The sequence below is a fragment of the Salmo salar genome, chromosome ssa26, assembly GCF_905237065.1.
Source record: "Salmo salar chromosome ssa26, Ssal_v3.1, whole genome shotgun sequence".
NCBI classification, from domain to species: domain Eukaryota; kingdom Metazoa; phylum Chordata; class Actinopteri; order Salmoniformes; family Salmonidae; genus Salmo; species Salmo salar.
The window spans coordinates 53,428,987-53,447,409 of record NC_059467.1 but is presented as its reverse complement, the minus strand read 5'-3'; the positions used below and the strand labels follow the sequence as shown (position 1 = coordinate 53,447,409).

The 18,423-nt window shown below is 44.5% G+C and overlaps 1 protein-coding gene across 1 annotated transcript in view; it reads left to right on the top strand.

Annotated features, from left to right (window-relative positions):
* The first annotated feature begins 3,832 nt into the window (after nt 1-3,832).
* Nucleotides 3,833-18,423, top strand: part of LOC106588049 (asc-type amino acid transporter 1) — a 62,071-nt gene continuing 47,480 nt past the window's right edge. The window contains exon 1 of the mRNA XM_045708128.1: nt 3,833-4,084. Within this exon, the coding sequence (XP_045564084.1) occupies nt 3,907-4,084 (178 nt within the window). The 5' untranslated portion in view covers nt 3,833-3,906. The remainder of the gene's footprint in view (nt 4,085-18,423) is intronic.

Genomic DNA, 18,423 nt, shown 5'->3' with positions numbered 1-18,423 from the left:
TTCTGTGTCAAACAGTGTTTTTATATTCCAGTCTTCAGCGATGCATTATAATATATAATATATTAAGTGTCCTATTGGGATGAAAACTCAACATTGAAGACATTTCAACTCTGATGGTAGAGCTGTCTTCCGTCTTTAAGCCCATAGCCATGTGTGTGAAGTGGATATTTTTGTTTCAAAGTAGACTGTCAACAATCCCTTTGTGTGACCCTGGTTTAGCCCAACGCAGTAAAAATGGTTAAAGAGTAGCTTATATTATGTTCAAAATAACTGGATACAAATTCAAAATGATAAGGATTGAACAGGCCTTAGTGCATTCAGGTCATAAACGAAATGGGCCGCAGTTTCAGTACCGCTGCAGAAACTAAAGGAAAGTTACCTGGTGAGGAAAGACAGGCAGGTAGCAGTACCGCTACAGAAACTAAAGGAAAGTTATCTGGTGAGGAAAGACAGGCAGGTAGCAGTACCGCTGCAGAAACTAAAGGAAAGTTATCTGGTGAGGGAAGACAGGCAGGTAGCAGTACTGCTGCAGAAACTAAAGGAAAGTTACCTGGTGAGGGAAGACAGGCAGGTAGCAGTACTGCTGCAGAAACTAAAGGAAAGTTACCTGGTGAGGGAAGACAGGCAGGTAGCAGTACCGCTGCAGAAACTAAAGGAAAGTTACCTGGTGAGGGAAGACAGGCAGGTAGCAGTACCGCTGCAGAAACTAAAGGAAAGTTACCTGGTGAGGGAAGACAGGCAGGTAGCAGTACCGCTACAGAAACTAAAGGAAAGTTACCTGGTGAGGGAAGACAGGCCGGTAGCAGTACCGCTACAGAAACTAAAGGAAAGTTACCTGGTGAGGGAAGACAGGCCGGTAGCAGTACTCCTTAAAGTGTGTATAACAGTCATAAATCATGCCTTTGAGTGTGTCACAAATGGAACCCTATTCCCTTCATAGTTCCCTGCTTTTAACCAGGACCCATAAGGCATGGCACCCTATTCCCTTCATAGTGCCCTGCTTTTAACCAGGACCCATAGGGCAAAAGGGTGCCATTTGGGACACCCCCCACCCCCCTTGGTTTGAGTCAGTATTGACATGATGTCATCAGTTACACGCCCTCGAGATGCTCCTAACAAAACAACATTTCCTGTCATGGGAGGATTACCTTTATTTCTGTAGCGGGTTTGGGGTAATTATAATGACGACACGACAACAAACTATCGTTGTACTGTATCTCATCACCGTTTAATATCTAACTAAATACTGTCCTTAATTAGAAGACATTCTGTTCTATGACCACATTATAGCATGGCTTTCGATTCATTTTTTTCATATAAATCAATTTAAAATTCTGACAAAAACACCTGTATTCTAGTCACACTGTGAACAGGTGGGCAGAACCAGAACACACAGGGCAGAACCAGAGAACACAGGGCAGAACCACAGAACACAGGGCAGAACCACAGAACACAGGGCAGAACCAGAGCAGAACCACAGCTCACAGGGAAGAACCAGAGCACACAGGGCAGAACCACAGAACACAGGGAAGAACCACAGAACACAGGGCAGAACCACAGAACACAGGGCAGAATCACAGAACACAGGGCAGAACCACAGCACACAGGGCAGAACCACAGAACACAGGGCAGAACCAGAACACACAGGGCAGAACCACAGAACAGAGAGCAGAACCACAGAACACAGGGCAGAACCAGAGCACACAGGGCAGAATCACAGAACACAGGGCAGAACCAGAACACACAGGGCAGAACCACAGAACACAGAGCAGAACCACAGAACACAGGGCAGAACCAGAGCACACAGGGCAGAATCACAGAACACAGGGCAGAACCACAGAACACAGAGCAGAACCACAGAACACAGGGCAGAATCACAGAACACAGGGCAGAACCACAGCACACAGAGCAGAACCACAGCAGAACCACAGCACACAGGGCAGAACCAGAACACACAGGGCAGAACCACAGAACACAGAGCAGAACCACAGAACACAGGGCAGAACCAGAGCACACAGGGCAGAATCACAGAACACAGGGCAGAACCACAGAACACAGAGCAGAACCACAGAACACAGGGCAGAATCACAGAACACAGGGCAGAACCACAGAACACAGGGCAGAACCACAGAACACATGGCAGAACCAGAGCAGAACCACAGCACACAGAGCAGAACCAGAGCAGAACCACAGCACACAGGGCAGAACCAGAGCAGAACCACAGCACACATGGCAGAACCAGAGCAGAACCACAGCACACAGAGCAGAACCAGAGCAGAACCACAGCACACATGGCAGAACCAGAGCAGAACCACAGCACACATGGCAGAACCAGAGCAGAACCACAGCACACAGAGCAGAACCAGAGCAGAACCACAGCACACAGGGCAGAACCAGAGCAGAACCACAGCACACATGGCAGAACCAGAGCAGAACCACAGCACACAGAGCAGAACCAGAGCAGAACCACAGCACACAGGGCAGAACCAGACAAAGGGACTATTTTAAGTGGTGGAAAAAGTACCTAATTGTCACACTTGAGTAAAAGTTAAAAAAATACCTTATTGGAAAATGACGCAAAGTAAAAATGAAAGTCACCAGATAAAATTTTACTTGAGTAAAAGTCAAAAAGTATTTATGTAAATATCAGAAGTACATGTAAATTCTAAAATATACTTAAGTATCAAAAGTAAAAGTGTAAATTATTTAACATTTCTTATTTTAATCAAACCAGATGGAAGCATTTACTTATTTGTTTTATTTACTCAGAAAAAATTACAAACTAAGCATGTCTGTTTAGTGAGTCCTCCAGATCAGAGGCAGTAGGGATGACCAGGGATGTTCTCTGTTTAGTGAGTCCTCCAGATCAGAGGCAGTAGGGATGACCAGGGATGTTCTCTGTTTAGTGAGTCCTCCAGATCAGAGGCAGTAGGGATGACCAGTGATGTTCTCTGTTTAGTGAGTCTGCCAGATCAGAGGCAGTAGGGATGACCAGGGATGTTCTCTGTTTAGTGAGTCCTCCAGATCAGAGGCTGTAGGGATGACCAGGGATGTTCTCTGTTTAGTGAGTCCTCCAGATCAGAGGCAGTAGGGATGACCAGGGATGTTCTCTGTTTAGTGAGTCCTCCAGATCAGAGGCAGTAGGGATGACCAGGGATGTTCTCTGTTTAGTGAGTCCTCCAGATCAGAGGCAGTAGGGATGACCAGGGATGTTCTCTGTTTAGTGAGTCCTCCAGATCAGAGACAGTAGGGATGACCAGGGATGTTCTCTGTTTAGTGAGTCCTCCAGATCAGAGGCAGTAGGGATGACCAGGGATGTTCTCTGTTTAGTGAGTCCTCCAGATCAGAGGCAGTAGGGATGACCAGGGATGTTCTCTGTTTAGTGAGTCCTCCAGATCAGAGGCAGTAGGGATGACCAGGGATGTTCTCTGTTTAGTGAGTCCTCCAGATCAGAGGCAGTAGGGATGACCAGGGATGTTCTCTGTTTAGTGAGTCCTCCAGATCAGAGGCAGTAGGGACGACCAGGGATGTTCTCTTGATAAGTGTGTGAATTGGACCATTTTCCTGTCCTGCTAAACATTCAAAATACAACTACTACTTTTGGGTGTCAGGGAAAATGTACGGAGTAAAAAATACATAATTGTCTCTAGGAATGTAGTGAAGTAAAAGTAGTCAAAATAATTAAATAGTAAAGTACATTACCCCCCCCCAAAAAAAAAAATAACTTAAGTACTTTAAAGTATTTTACACCGCTGTCAATTTGCATGCTATTCAAATCAAGCACACTGTCCTACCGCCGCGCATGCGTGTGTGATGTCCACGGACCTTGGCGTGCATCGATGCTGTATATGAGCTCAGCTGAAGGCACTGAGTGAGGCAGTGTGTTTCCAGTTGCGCCTCTCGGACATGGATGGGACAGAGAGGAGTCGGCAGAGCTGCGCTGCAGCTCCGCGGGCTGAGACGGACCAGGCGCAACGACAGCCCATGATGGAGCTGAACGGGACGGATCACAGGGACTCGCCGTCTGATAGAGTCACGCTTAAAAAAGAAATCGGGCTCCTCAGCGCATGTGCCATTATTATTGGTGAGAAAATAAAACAGCTTTTTATTTATTTATTTATTTACTTCTTATGTATGTGGAAGCAGTGGCTTTGAAAGAGTAAGCAAGGTTGTGGAAGAAATGTGTAGCAGACTGTCTGGCTGACGGTCTATTGAGGATTAAAGGAGAGTAGTATAGACTCTAATCTGGTTTCTGTTCTTCCGCTTCATTTCAGACACGCGGAGTTGGTTGTAGTTATGGCGTTGATATCCCGTTGTTTTAGTCTACGTTATTACAGATAGATCATTATCCACGGAGAAAAACAACTAACTGTGTGGCGCAACATTACGCACAGACAACTTTCTTTTTTTTTTGTTGTGGTTCATGAAGTCTAATCGTTACCATTGAGGCTATAGTTTTAACGGTAACGTACCGGCTACCGGAATATCAGAGTGTCTCTGAATAGGATACAAGTTGTGGTCGACATAAAAGGGGAAACCTCCTGACGATGTTGCGTCATGTGAGAGGTGTAGTACGGAGACTTCGGGACTTCTTCTACTGTTACAGATAATGCTTACGTGGCTGGATATCTCTCCGCTGATCTCTATGTGGTTGAATGGGCCAACTCGACCAGGCAGCGGACTGTATTATAACACGCCGGTGGACTTTATGATCTGATCCGATCCGGTCTGATCCGATCTGGAGGGATACCTACTTAGAGGAAATGGATCGTGTTCAATTTAGCTGTTGCCGCTAAAAACGAACCTATATATTTGTTTTAGATTTTAGTCATTTAGCAGACGCTCTTATCCAGAGCGACTTACAGTAGTGAATACATACATTTCATAATATTTTTTTTTAATTCTGTACTGGCCCCCGTGGGAATCGAACCCACAACCCTAGCGTTGCAAACACCATGCTCTACCAACTGAGCTACAGGGAAGGCTCTGGAAGGCTATATCGTCTCTGATCACGTTAAAGGTCATTGTTGATCAAATATCATATTTAGGGTATTATTTTTAAAAGTATCCTAATGGTATTGAACACGTATTATTCCACACTTTAGACATTTATCGTTGAACACATTATTCCAGTTATCTACTTTGTTGTTACAGCCTGAATTTAAAATTGATTTAAATATATATTTTTCTCACCCATCTACACACAATACCCCCAATAATGACATTTTCTCAAATTTATTTGAAAATGAAATACAGAAATATCTACATGTGTGTGTATATAAGTATTCACACCCCTGAGTCAATACTTTGTAGAAGCAGCTTTGGCGGCGATTACTGCTTTGAGTCATCTTGGGTATCTCTATCAGCTGCGAGTCATCTTGGTTGTCTGTATCAGCTTTGCACATCTAGATTTGGGAGATTTTCTCTCATTTTTTCTTTGCAGATTTTCCTCAAGCTCTGTTAAGTTAGATGGGGAGTGGTGGTGAACAGCAATCTTCAAGTCTTTTACATGGATTTTCAATGGGATTCAAGTCTGGGCTTTGGCAGGGCCACTCACTTTCACATTGTTGTTCTGAAGCCATTCCAGCGTTGCTTTGGCAATATGCTTGGGTTCATTGTCCTGTTGGAACGTAAAGTCTTCGCTCCAGTCATTGTTCCCCCTCGACCCTTACCAGTCTCTCAGTCGCTGCCACTGAAAAGCATTACCCATAGCATGATGCTGCCGCCACCATGCTTCACAGTAGGGATGTTGTTAGATGGGTGATGCTGCCACCACCATGCTTCACGGTAGGGATGTTGTTAGATGGGTGATGCTGCCACCACCATGCTTCACGGTAGGGATGGTGTTAGATGGGTGATGCTGCCACCACCATGCTTCACAGTAGGGATGGTGTTAGATGGGTGATGCTGCCACCAACATGCTTCACAGTAGAGATGGTGTTAGATGGGTGATGAGCTGTGTCTGGTTTTCTACAGACATAGCGCTTTGCATTCAGGCCAAAGAGTAACATATTTGTCTCGTCAGACCACAGGATCTTTTGCCTTATGATCTCAGAGTCTTTCACGTGCCTTTTTTTTTGCAAATTCCAGGCGTTCTGTCATGTGCCTTTTTCTCAGTAGTGGCTTCCGTCTGGCCGCTTTCCCATAAAGCCCAGATTGGTGAAGCGTTGTAGAGACTGTTGTCCTTTTGGCAGGTTCTCCCATCTCACACGAGGAACTCCGTAGTTCTGTCAGAGCGGTCATTGGGTTGTTGGCCAACTCCCTGACCAAGCAAGGCCCTTCTTGTCCGGTGGTCGGACGGCCAGCTCTAGGCAGAATCTGGGTAGTTCCATGTTTTTTTTTAATTTCCCAATAATGGAGTTCCACTTTGCTCTCGGAAATGTTCAACACTCTAGAAATTGTTTCCTACCCTTTCCCCCAGATATATGCCTCATCACAATTCTATCTCAGAAAATCTACGGACAGTTCCTTGGACTTCGCGGTATAGTTTCTGCTCTGACGTGCACTGTCAACTGTTGGACCTTATATAGACAGGTGTGTGTCTTTCTAAATCATGTCCAAACAGTTTTAATATGCCACAGGTGGACTCCAATCAAGATTGTAGCGACGTCTCAATGATGATCAAAGGAAATTGGACGCGCCTGAGCTTAATTTGGAGCGTCATAGCAAAGTGGTGTGAATACTTATGTAAATTTGATATTTCTGTATTTCAATTTCAATAATTTAGCAAAAAATATCTAAAATCATGTTTCCAGTTTGACAAAATGGAGTATTGTGTGTAGATGGGTGAGAATAAATGGGTTAAAACCCATTTTGAATTCAGGATGTAACACAACAACATGTGGAATAAGTCAAGGGATATGAATACTTCCTGAAAGCACTGTACATGTTCTATTTATGCCTTAGACTACACTAACAGTGATCTGTTTCATTATTTATGTCTTAGACTACACTAACAGTGATCTGTTTCATTATTTATGTCTTAGACTACACTAACAGTGATCTGTTTCATTATTTATGCCTTAGACTACACTAACAGTGATCTGTTTCATTATTTATGCCTTAGACTACACTAACAGTGATCTTAGACTACACTAACAGTGATCTTAGACTACACTAACAGTGATCTGTTTCATTATTTATGTCTTAGACTACACTAACAGTGATCTGATTCATTATTTATGTCTCAGACTACACTAACAGTGACCTGTTTCATTATTTATGCCTTAGACTACACTAACAGTGATCTTAGACTACACTAACAGTGATCTTAGACTACACTAACAGTGATCTTAGACTACACTAACAGTGATCTTAGACTACACTAACAGTGATCTTAGACTACACTAACAGTGATCTTAGACTACACTAACAGTGATCTTAGACTACACTAACAGTGATCTTAGACTACACTAACAGTGATCTTAGACTACACTAACAGTGATCTTAGACTACACTAACAGTGATCTGTTTCATTATTTATGTCTTAGACTACACTAACAGTGATCTGTTTCATTATTTATGCCTTAGACTACACTAACAGTGATCTTAGACTACACTAACAGTGATCTTAGACTACACTAACAGTGATCTTAGACTACACTAACAGTGATCTGTTTCATTATTTATGCCTTAGACTACACTAACAGTGATCTTAGACTACACTAACAGTGATCTGTTTCATTATTTATGTCTCAGACTACACTAAGAGTGATCTGTTTCATTATTTATGCCTTAGACTACACTAACAGTGATCTGTTTCATTATTTATGCCTCAGACTACACTAACAGTGATCTTAGACTACACTAACAGTGATCTTAGACTACACTAACAGTGATCTGTTTCATTATTTATGCCTCAGACTACACTAACAGTGATCTGTTTCATTATTTATGCCTTAGACTACACTAACAGTGATCTGTTTCATTATTTATGCCTCAGACTACACTAACAGTGATCTTAGACTACACTAACAGTGATCTTAGACTACACTAACAGTGATCTGTTTCATTATTTATGCCTTAGACTACACTAACAGTGATCTTAGACTACACTAACAGTGATCTTAGACTACACTAACAGTGATGAAACCTCAGACTACACTAACAGTGATCTGTTTCATTATTTATGCCTCAGACTACACTAACAGTGATCTGTTTCATTATTTATGCCTCAGACTACACTAACAGTGATCTGTTTCATTATTTATGCCTTAGACTACACTAACAGTGATCTTAGACTACACTAACAGTGATCTGTTTCATTATTTATGCCTTAGACTACACTAACAGTGATCTGTTTCATTATTTATGCCTCAGACTACACTAACAGTGATCTTAGACTACACTAACAGTGATCTGTTTCATTATTTATGTCTCAGACTACACTAACAGTGATCTTAGACTACACTAACAGTGATCTGTTTCATTATTTATGCCTCAGACTACACTAACAGTGATCTGTTTCATTATTTATGCCTTAGACTACACTAACAGTGATCTGTTTCATTATTTATGCCTTAGACTACACTAACAGTGATCTTAGACTACACTAACAGTGATCTTAGACTACACTAACAGTGACCCGTTTCATCATTTATGTCTTAGACTACACTAACAGTGATCTGTTTCAATATTTATGTCTTAGACTACACTACCAGTGATCTGTTTCATTATTTATGCCTTAGACTACACTAACAGTGATCTTAGACTACACTAACAGTGATCTTAGACTACACTAACAGTGACCCGTTTCATCATTTATGTCTTAGACTACACTAACAGTGATCTGTTTCATTATTTATGTCTTAGACTACACTAACAGTGATCTGTTTCATTATTTATGTCTTAGACTACACTAACAGTGATCTGTTTCATTATTTATGCCTTAGACTACACTAACAGTGATCTTAGACTACACTAACAGTGATCTTAGACTACACTAACAGTGATCTGTTTCATTATTTATGCCTTAGACTACACTAACAGTGATCTTAGACTACACTAACAGTGATCTTAGACTACACTAACAGTGATCTTAGACTACACTAACAGTGATCTGTTTCATTATTTATGCCTTAGACTACACTAACAGTGATCTTAGACTACACTAACAGTGATCTTAGACTACACTAACAGTGATCTTAGACTACACTAACAGTGATCTGTTTCATTATTTATGCCTTAGACTACACTAACAGTGATCTTAGACTACACTAACAGTGATCTTAGACTACACTAACAGTGATCTGTTTCATTATTTATGCCTTAGACTACACTAACAGTGATCTTAGACTACACTAACAGTGATCTTAGACTACACTAACAGTGATCTTAGACTACACTAACAGTGATCTGTTTCATTATTTATGCCTTAGACTACACTAACAGTGATCTTAGACTACACTAACAGTGATCTTAGACTACACTAACAGTGATCTTAGACTACACTAACAGTGATCTGTTTCATTATTTATGCCTTAGACTACACTAACAGTGATCTTAGACTACACTAACAGTGATCTTAGACTACACTAACAGTGATCTGTTTCATTATTTATGCCTTAGACTACACTAACAGTGATCTTAGACTACACTAACAGTGATCTTAGACTACACTAACAGTGATCTTAGACTACACTAACAGTGATCTTAGACTACACTAACAGTGATCTTAGACTACACTAACAGTGATCTTAGACTACACTAACAGTGATCTTAGACTACACTACCAGTGATCTGTTTCATTATTTATGCCTTAGACTACACTAACAGTGATCTTAGACTACACTAACAGTGATCTTAGACTACACTAACAGTGATCTTAGACTACACTAACAGTGATCTTAGACTACACTAACAGTGATCTTAGACTACACTAACAGTGATCTTAGACTACACTAACAGTGATCTTAGACTACACTAACAGTGATCTGTTTCATTATTTATGCCTTAGACTACACTAACAGTGATCTTAGACTACACTAACAGTGATCTTAGACTACACTAACAGTGATCTGTTTCATTATTTATGCCTTAGACTACACTAACAGTGATCTTAGACTACACTAACAGTGATCTTAGACTACACTAACAGTGATCTGTTTCATTATTTATGTCTTAGACTACACTAACAGTGATCTTAGACTACACTAACAGTGATCTTAGACTACACTAACAGTGATCTTAGACTACACTAACAGTGATCTTAGACTACACTAACAGTGATCTTAGACTACACTAACAGTGATCTTAGACTACACTAACAGTGATCTTAGACTACACTAACAGTGATCTTAGACTACACTAACAGTGATCTGTTTCATTATTTATGTCTTAGACTACACTAACAGTGATCTTAGACTACACTAACAGTGATCTTAGACTACACTAACAGTGATCTTAGACTACACTAACAGTGATCTGTTTCATTATTTAGGGGAACAACTACTTCAAGGTCTCAGAGCGAGTGACTGTCGCCCGATTGAAACGCTATTAGCGCGGCACCACCGCTAACTAACTAGCCATTTCACATCGGTTACGCGTATAAGGTCCACGCTCCGTATAAGGATCCTATCCTGTGATATCCTTGTGATCTCATGATGTCTTGAGATGAGTTCAACAACCTCTAAGAGTGGATGGATTCGCTTGCTATAGAAAACCTTGTTTTGATCGAGCTAAAGACAAACTGAGCCAGTATTACTTAAAAGACCTTGTTGCAAACCGAATGGATGATTTTTGGAGTGAATGTTTTATTGACACGGGCTTCCATCTTTTTCACTCTGTCACACAGGCCAGTAATGTGGTGTGAATGCAATGCTAACCCTGGGAATAGAGCTTTTTGTATTTCAGCAGGTTAATTACACAAATTGGAATGCCAAAGACTCCAGAATGGCTTTCCAAGTGGTGCTGAGTGTTCCTGAATGATCTAGTCTCAGTCCAGAATGGCTTTCCAAGTGGTGCTGAGTGTTCCTGAATGATCTAGTCTCAGTCCAGAATGGCTTTCCAAGTGGTGCTGAGTGTTCCTGAATGATCTAGTCTCAGTCCAGAATGGCTTTCCAAGTGGTGCTGAGTGTTCCTGAATGATCTAGTCTCAGTCCAGAATGGCTTTCCAAGTGGTGCTGAGTGTTCCTGAATGATCTAGTCTCAGTCCAGAATGGCTTTCCAAGTGGTGCTGAGTGTTCCTGAATGATCTAGTCTCAGTCCAGAATGGCTTTCCAAGTGGTGCTGAGTGTTCCTGAATGATCTAGTCTCAGTCCAGAATGGCTTTCCAAGTGGTGCTGAGTGTTCCTGAATGATCTAGTCTCAGTCCAGAATGGCTTTCCAAGTGGTGCTGAGTGTTCCTGAATGATCTAGTCTCAGTCCAGAATGGCTTTCCAAGTGGTGCTGAGTGTTCCTGAATGATCTAGTCTCAGTCCAGAATGGCTTTCCAAGTGGTGCTGAGTGTTCCTGAATGATCTAGTCTCAGTCCAGAATGGCTTTCCAAGTGGTGCTGAGTGTTCCTGAATGATCTAGTCTCAGTCCAGAATGGCTTTCCAAGTGGTGCTGAGTGTTCCTGAATGATCTAGTCTCAGTCCAGAATAGTTTTCCTGTCCATCAATGATTCCCAACCAAATGTACTGAGCTTGAGCACATTGTGACAAAAACAATGAATATATATGTTGCCCTAAAGCAGTTGGTAGAATCTTAATCAAACTGATTCCCAGCTGTAATGGCTGCCAAAACGTCCGTCCACCCACCAACTATTAACTGTATATAGTGAACAATCAATACATCTTAATACTGAACAATCAATACATCTTAATACTGAACAATCAATACATCTTAACACTGTATATAGTGAACAATCAATACATCCCTGTTAGTTACGTCCCTGTTAGTTACATTCCTGTTAGTTACATTCCTGTTAGTTACATTCCTGTTAGTTACGTTCCTGTTAGTGTTAGTTACATTCCTGTTAGTTACATTCCTGTTAGTTACATTCCTGTTAGTTACATTCCTGTTAGTTACATTCCTGTTAGTTACGTTCCTGTTAGTGTTAGTTACATTCCTGTTAGTTACATTCCTGTTAGTTACGTTCCTGTTAGTTACATCCCTGTTAGTTACATTCCGGTTAGTTACATTCCGGTTAGTTACGTCCCTGTTAGTGTTAGTTACGTTAGTTACATTCCTGTTAGTTACATTCCTGTTAGTTACATTCCCCCACCACCCTCCCCACTACAGAACCCCCCCTCCCTCCCCCACTACAGAACCCCCCCTCCCCCACTACAGAACTCCCCTCCCCCACTGCAGAACCCCCCCCCTCCCTCCCCCACTACATAACCCCCCTCCCCCACGACAGAACCCCCCCTCCCCACGACAGAACCCCCTCCCCACTACAGAACCCCCTCCCCACTACAGAACACCCCAACCCCACTACAGAACCCCCTCCCCACTACAGAACACCCCCCCCTCCCCACTACAGAACACCCCTCCCCCACTACAGAACACCCCCCCCTCCCCACTACAGAACACCCCCTCCCCACTACAGAACACCCCCCTCCCCACTACAGAATCTCTCCCCCTCCCCCCACTACAGAACCCCCCCTCCCCCACTACAGAACCCCCCTCCCCCTCCCCCACTACAGAACCCCCCCTCCCCATTACAGAACACCCCCCTCCCCCCTCCCCCACTACAGAACCCCCCTCCCCCACTACAGAACCCCCCTCCCCCACTACAGAACCCCCCCTCCCCATAACAGAACCCCCCCTCCCTCCCCCACTACAGAACCCCCCTCCCTCCCCCACTACAGAACCCCCCCTCCCCCACTACAGAACCCCCCTCCCCCTCCCCACTACAGAACCCCCCCTCCCCACTACAGAACACCCCCCTCCCCCCTCCCCACTACAGAACCCCCCTCCCCCACTACAGAACACCCCCCTCCCCCTCCCCACTACAGAACCCCCCTCCCCACTACAGAACCCCCCTCCCCACTACAGAACACCCCCTCCCCCTCCCCACTACAGAACCCCCCTCCCCCACTACAGAACCCCCCCTCCCCCACTACAGAACCCCCTCCCCCTCCCCCACTACAGAACCCCCCCTCCCCCTAACCCCCTCCATCCCACTGTGTGACAGACCGGCTAACTCCTTTTAATTCTGAGTAAGGCTTGTCACAGTTCATGTTTTGTCTGCTTGCCAAGATACTTCTGAGTATTGTGAAACTGGTATGTTGAACCCTATTTCTGAGTAGTGGATTTATGCCATGTTCTGGTCAATTATATAATCCTGTCCCCTGTTCCACCCACTCTAATTATTCCCCTCTACCTCAGCTAATCACGTGGCTGGTATTTACTAAGCCAATATTGTAAGCGTTTTTTTTTTGTTTTTAATCTTTACGGTATCTTGGCAGGATATCTTTTGAACAAGGTCAAGTGCATTATGGAAAGTGCCTCAGTGCTCCTAATGCAGAGTTCTGTCTTCCTATCCAGGTCTCTGTACCGAAACAATTCGAGCTTCTACTTCTAAACTACTTTCTACTTCTACTTCTTCTTCGAAACAAGTCTCTCACCGTTGCCGCCTGCAATAGACACCCCCTCAGCCCCCAGCTGTGCCCTGGACGCCATATGTGAATTGATTGCCCCCCCATCTATCTTCAGAGCTCGTGCTACTAGGTGACCTAAACTGGGACATGCTTAACACCCCGGCCATCCTACAATCTAAGCTTGATGTCCACAATCTCACACAAATTATCAATGAACCTACCTGGTACCGCCCCAAATCCGTAAACACGGGCACCCTCATAGATATCATCCTAACTAACTCGCCCTCCAAATACACCTCTGCTGTTTTCAATCAAGATCTCAGCGATCACTGCCTCATTGCCTGCGTCCGTAATGGGTCTGCGGTCAAACGACCTCCACTCATCACTGTCAAACGCTCCCTAAAACACTTCAGCGAGCAGGCCTTTCTAATCGACCTGGTTGGGGTATCCTGGAAGGATATTGACCTCATCCCATCAGTAGAGGATTCCTGGTTATTCTTTAAAAGTGCTTTCCTCACCATCTTAAATAAGCATGTCCCATTCAAAAAATGTAGAACCAGGAACAGATATAGCCCTTGGTTCACTCCAGACCTGTCTGCCCTCCCACCACTGCGACCTGTATGATCTCGTTGGCTGGCTTTCGCTTCATACTCGTCGCCAAACCCACTGGCTCCAGGTCATCTACAAGTCTCTGCTAGGTAAAGTCCCCATCTTATCTCAGCTCGCTGGTCACCATAGCAGCACCCACTCGTAGCACTCGCTCCAGCAGGTATATCTCTCTGGTCACCCTCCAAAGCCAATTCCTCCTTTGGCCGCCTTTCCTTCCAGTTCTCTGCTGCCAATGACTGGAACGAACTGCAAAAATCTCTGAAGCTGGAGACTCATATCTCCCTCACTAGCTTTAAGCACCAGCTGTCAGAGCAGCTCACAGATCACTGCACCTGTACATAGCCCATCTGTAAACAGCCCATCTATCTTCCTACCTACCTCATCCCCATACTGTATTTATTTATCTTATAGATTTTTCATTAAGGACAGTGTCCCAGTGCTCCTAATACAGTAGCACCGTGTATTAAGGACAGTGTCCCAGTGCTCCTAATACAGTAGCACCGTGCATTAAGGACAGTGTCCCAGTGCTCCTAATACAGTAGCACCGTGCATTAAGGACAGTGTCCCAGTGCTCCAAATACAGTAGCACCGTGTATTAAGGACAGTGTCCCAGTGCTCCTAATACAGTAGCACCGTGTATTAAGGACAGTGTCCCAGTGCTCCTAGTACAGTAGCACCGTGTATTAAGGACAGTGTCCCAGTGCTCCTAATACAGTAGCACCGTGTATTAAGGACAGTGTCCCAGTGCTCCTAATACAGTAGCACCGTGTATTAAGGACAGTGTCCCAGTGCTCCTAATACAGTAGCACCGTGCATTAAGGACAGTGTCCCAGTGCTCCTAATACAGTAGCACCGTGTATTAAGGACAGTGTCCCAGTGCTCCTAGTACAGTAGCACCGTGTATTAAGGACAGTGTCCCAGTGCTCCTAATACAGTAGCACCGTGTATTAAGGACAGTGTCCCAGTGCTCCTAATACAATAGCACCGTGTATTAAGGACAGTGTCCCAGTGCTCCTAATACAGTAGCACCGTGCATTAAGGACAGTGTCTCAGTGCTCCTAATACAGTAGCACCGTGCATTAAGGACAGTGTCCCTGTGCTCCTAATACAGTAGCGCCGTGTATTAAGGACAGTGTCCCAGTGCTCCTAATACAGTAGCACCGTGCATTAAGGACAGTGTCTCAGTGCTCCTAATACAGTAGCACCGTGTATTAAGGACAGTGTCCCAGTGCTCCTAATACAGTAGCACCGTGTATTAAGGACAGTGTCCCAGTGCTCCTAATACAGTAGCACCGTGCATTAAGGACAGTGTCCCAGTGCTCCTAATACAGTAGCACCGTGTATTAAGGACAGTGTCCCAGTGCTCCTAATACAGTAGCACCGTGCATTAAGGACAGTGTCCCAGTGCTCCTAATACAGTAGCACCGTGCATTAAGGACAGTGTCCCAGTGCTCCTAGTACAGTAGCACCGTGTATTAAGGACAGTGTCCCAGTGCTCCTAATACAGTAGCACCGTGTATTAAGGACAGTGTCCCAGTGCTCCTAATACAGTAGCACCGTGTATTAAGGACAGTGTCCCAGTGCTCCTAATACAGTAGCACCGTGTATTAAGGACAGTGTCCCAGTGCTCCTAATACAGTAGCACCGTGCATTAAGGACAGTGTCTCTGTGCTCCTAATACAGTAGCACCGTGTATTAAGGACAGTGTCCCAGTGCTCCTAATACAGTAGCGCTGTGTATTAAGGACAGTGTCCCAGTGCTCCTAATACAGTAGCACCGTGCATTAAGGACAGTGTCCCTGTGCTCCTAATACAGTAGCACCGTGCATTAAGGACAGTGTCCCAGTGCTCCTAGTACAGTAGCACCGTGTATTAAGGACAGTGTCCCAGTGCTCCTAATACAGTAGCACCGTGTATTAAGGACAGTGTCCCAGTGCTCCTAATACAGTAGCACCGTGTATTAAGGACAGTGTCCCAGTGCTCCTAATACAGTAGCACCGTGTATTAAGGACAGTGTCCCAGTGCTCCTAATACAGTAGCACCGTGTATTAAGGACAGTGTCCCAGTGCTCCTAATACAGTAGCACCGTGTATTAAGGACAGTGTCCCAGTGCTCCTAATACAGTAGCACCGTGTATTAAGGACAGTGTCCCAGTGCTCCTAATACAGTAGCACCGTGCATTAAGGACAGTGTCTCTGTGCTCCTAATACAGTAGCACCGTGTATTAAGGACAGTGTCCCAGTGCTCCTAATACAGTAGCGCTGTGTATTAAGGACAGTGTCCCAGTGCTCCTAATACAGTAGCACCGTGCATTAAGGACAGTGTCCCAGTGCTCCTAATACAGTAGCACCGTGCATTAAGGACAGTGTCCCAGTGCTCCTAGTACAGTAGCACCGTGTATTAAGGATAGTGTCCCAGTGCTCCTAATACAGTAGCACCGTGTATTAAGGACAGTGTCCCAGTGCTCCTAATACAGTAGCACCGTGTATTAAGGACAGTGTCCCAGTGCTCCTAATACAGTAGCACCGTGTATTAAGGACAGTGTCCCAGTGCTCCTAATACAGTAGCACCGTGTATTAAGGACAGTGTCCCAGTGCTCCTAATACAGTAGCACCGTGCATTAAGGACAGTGTCCCAGTGCTCCTAATACAGTAGCACCGTGCATTAAGGACAGTGTCCCAGTGCTCCTAGTACAGTAGCACCGTGTATTAAGGAGAGTGTCCCAGTGCTCCTAATACAGTAGCACCGTGTATTAAGGACAGTGTCCCAGTGCTCCTAATACAGTAGCACCGTGTATTAAGGACAGTGTCCCAGTGCTCCTAATACAGTAGCACCGTGTATTAAGGACAGTGTCCCAGTGCTCCTAATACAGTAGCACCGTGTATTAAGGACAGTGTCCCAGTGCTCCTAATACAGTAGCACCGTGTATTAAGGACAGTGTCCCAGTGCTCCTAATACAGTAGCGCTGTGTATTAAGGACAGTGTCCCAGTGCTCCTAATACAGTAGCACCGTGCATTAAGGACAGTGTCTCTGTGCTCCTAATACAGTAGCACCGTGTATTAAGGACAGTGTCCCAGTGCTCCTAATACAGTAGCACCGTGCATTAAGGACAGTGTCCCAGTGCTCCTAATACAGTAGCACCGTGTATTAAGGACAGTGTCCCAGTGCTCCTAATACAGTAGCACCGTGCATTAAGGACAGTGTCTCTGTGCTCCTAATACAGTAGCACCGTGTATTAAGGACAGTGTCCCAGTGCTCCTAATACAGTAGCGCTGTGTATTAAGGACAGTGTCCCAGTGCTCCTAATACAGTAGCACCGTGCATTAAGGACAGTGTCTCTGTGCTCCTAATACAGTAGCACCGTGTATTAAGGACAGTGTCCCAGTGCTCCTAATACAGTAGCACCGTGCATTAAGGACAGTGTCCCAGTGCTCCTAATACAGTAGCACCGTGTATTAAGGACAGTGTCCCAGTGCTCCTAATACAGTAGCACCGTGCATTAAGGACAGTGTCCCAGTGCTCCTAATACAGTAGCACCGTGCATTAAGGACAGTGTCCCAGTGCTCCTAGTACAGTAGCACCGTGTATTAAGGATAGTGTCCCAGTGCTCCTAATACAGTAGCACCGTGTATTAAGGACAGTGTCCCAGTGCTCCTAATACAGTAGCACCGTGTATTAAGGACAGTGTCCCAGTGCTCCTAATACAGTAGCACTGTTCATTAAGGACAGTGTCCCAGTGCTCCTAATACAGTAGCACCGTGTATTAAGGACAGTGTCCCAGTGCTCCTAATACAGTAGCACCGTGTATTAAGGACAGTGTCCCAGTGCTCCTAATACAGTAGCACCGTGTATTAAGGACAGTGTCCCAGTGCTCCTAATACAGTAGCACCGTGTATTAAGGACAGTGTCCCAGTGCTCCTAATACAGTAGCACCGTGCATTAAGGACAGTGTCTCTGTGCTCCTAATACAGTAGCACCGTGTATTAAGGACAGTGTCCCAGTGCTCCTAATACAGTAGCGCTGTGTATTAAGGACAGTGTCCCAGTGCTCCTAATACAGTAGCACCGTGCATTAAGGACAGTGTCTCTGTGCTCCTAATACAGTAGCACCGTGTATTAAGGACAGTGTCCCAGTGCTCCTAATACAGTAGCACCGTGCATTAAGGACAGTGTCCCAGTGCTCCTAATACAGTAGCACCGTGTATTAAGGACAGTGTCCCAGTGCTCCTAATACAGTAGCACCGTGTATTAAGGACAGTGTCCCAGTGCTCCTAATACAGTAGCACCGTGTA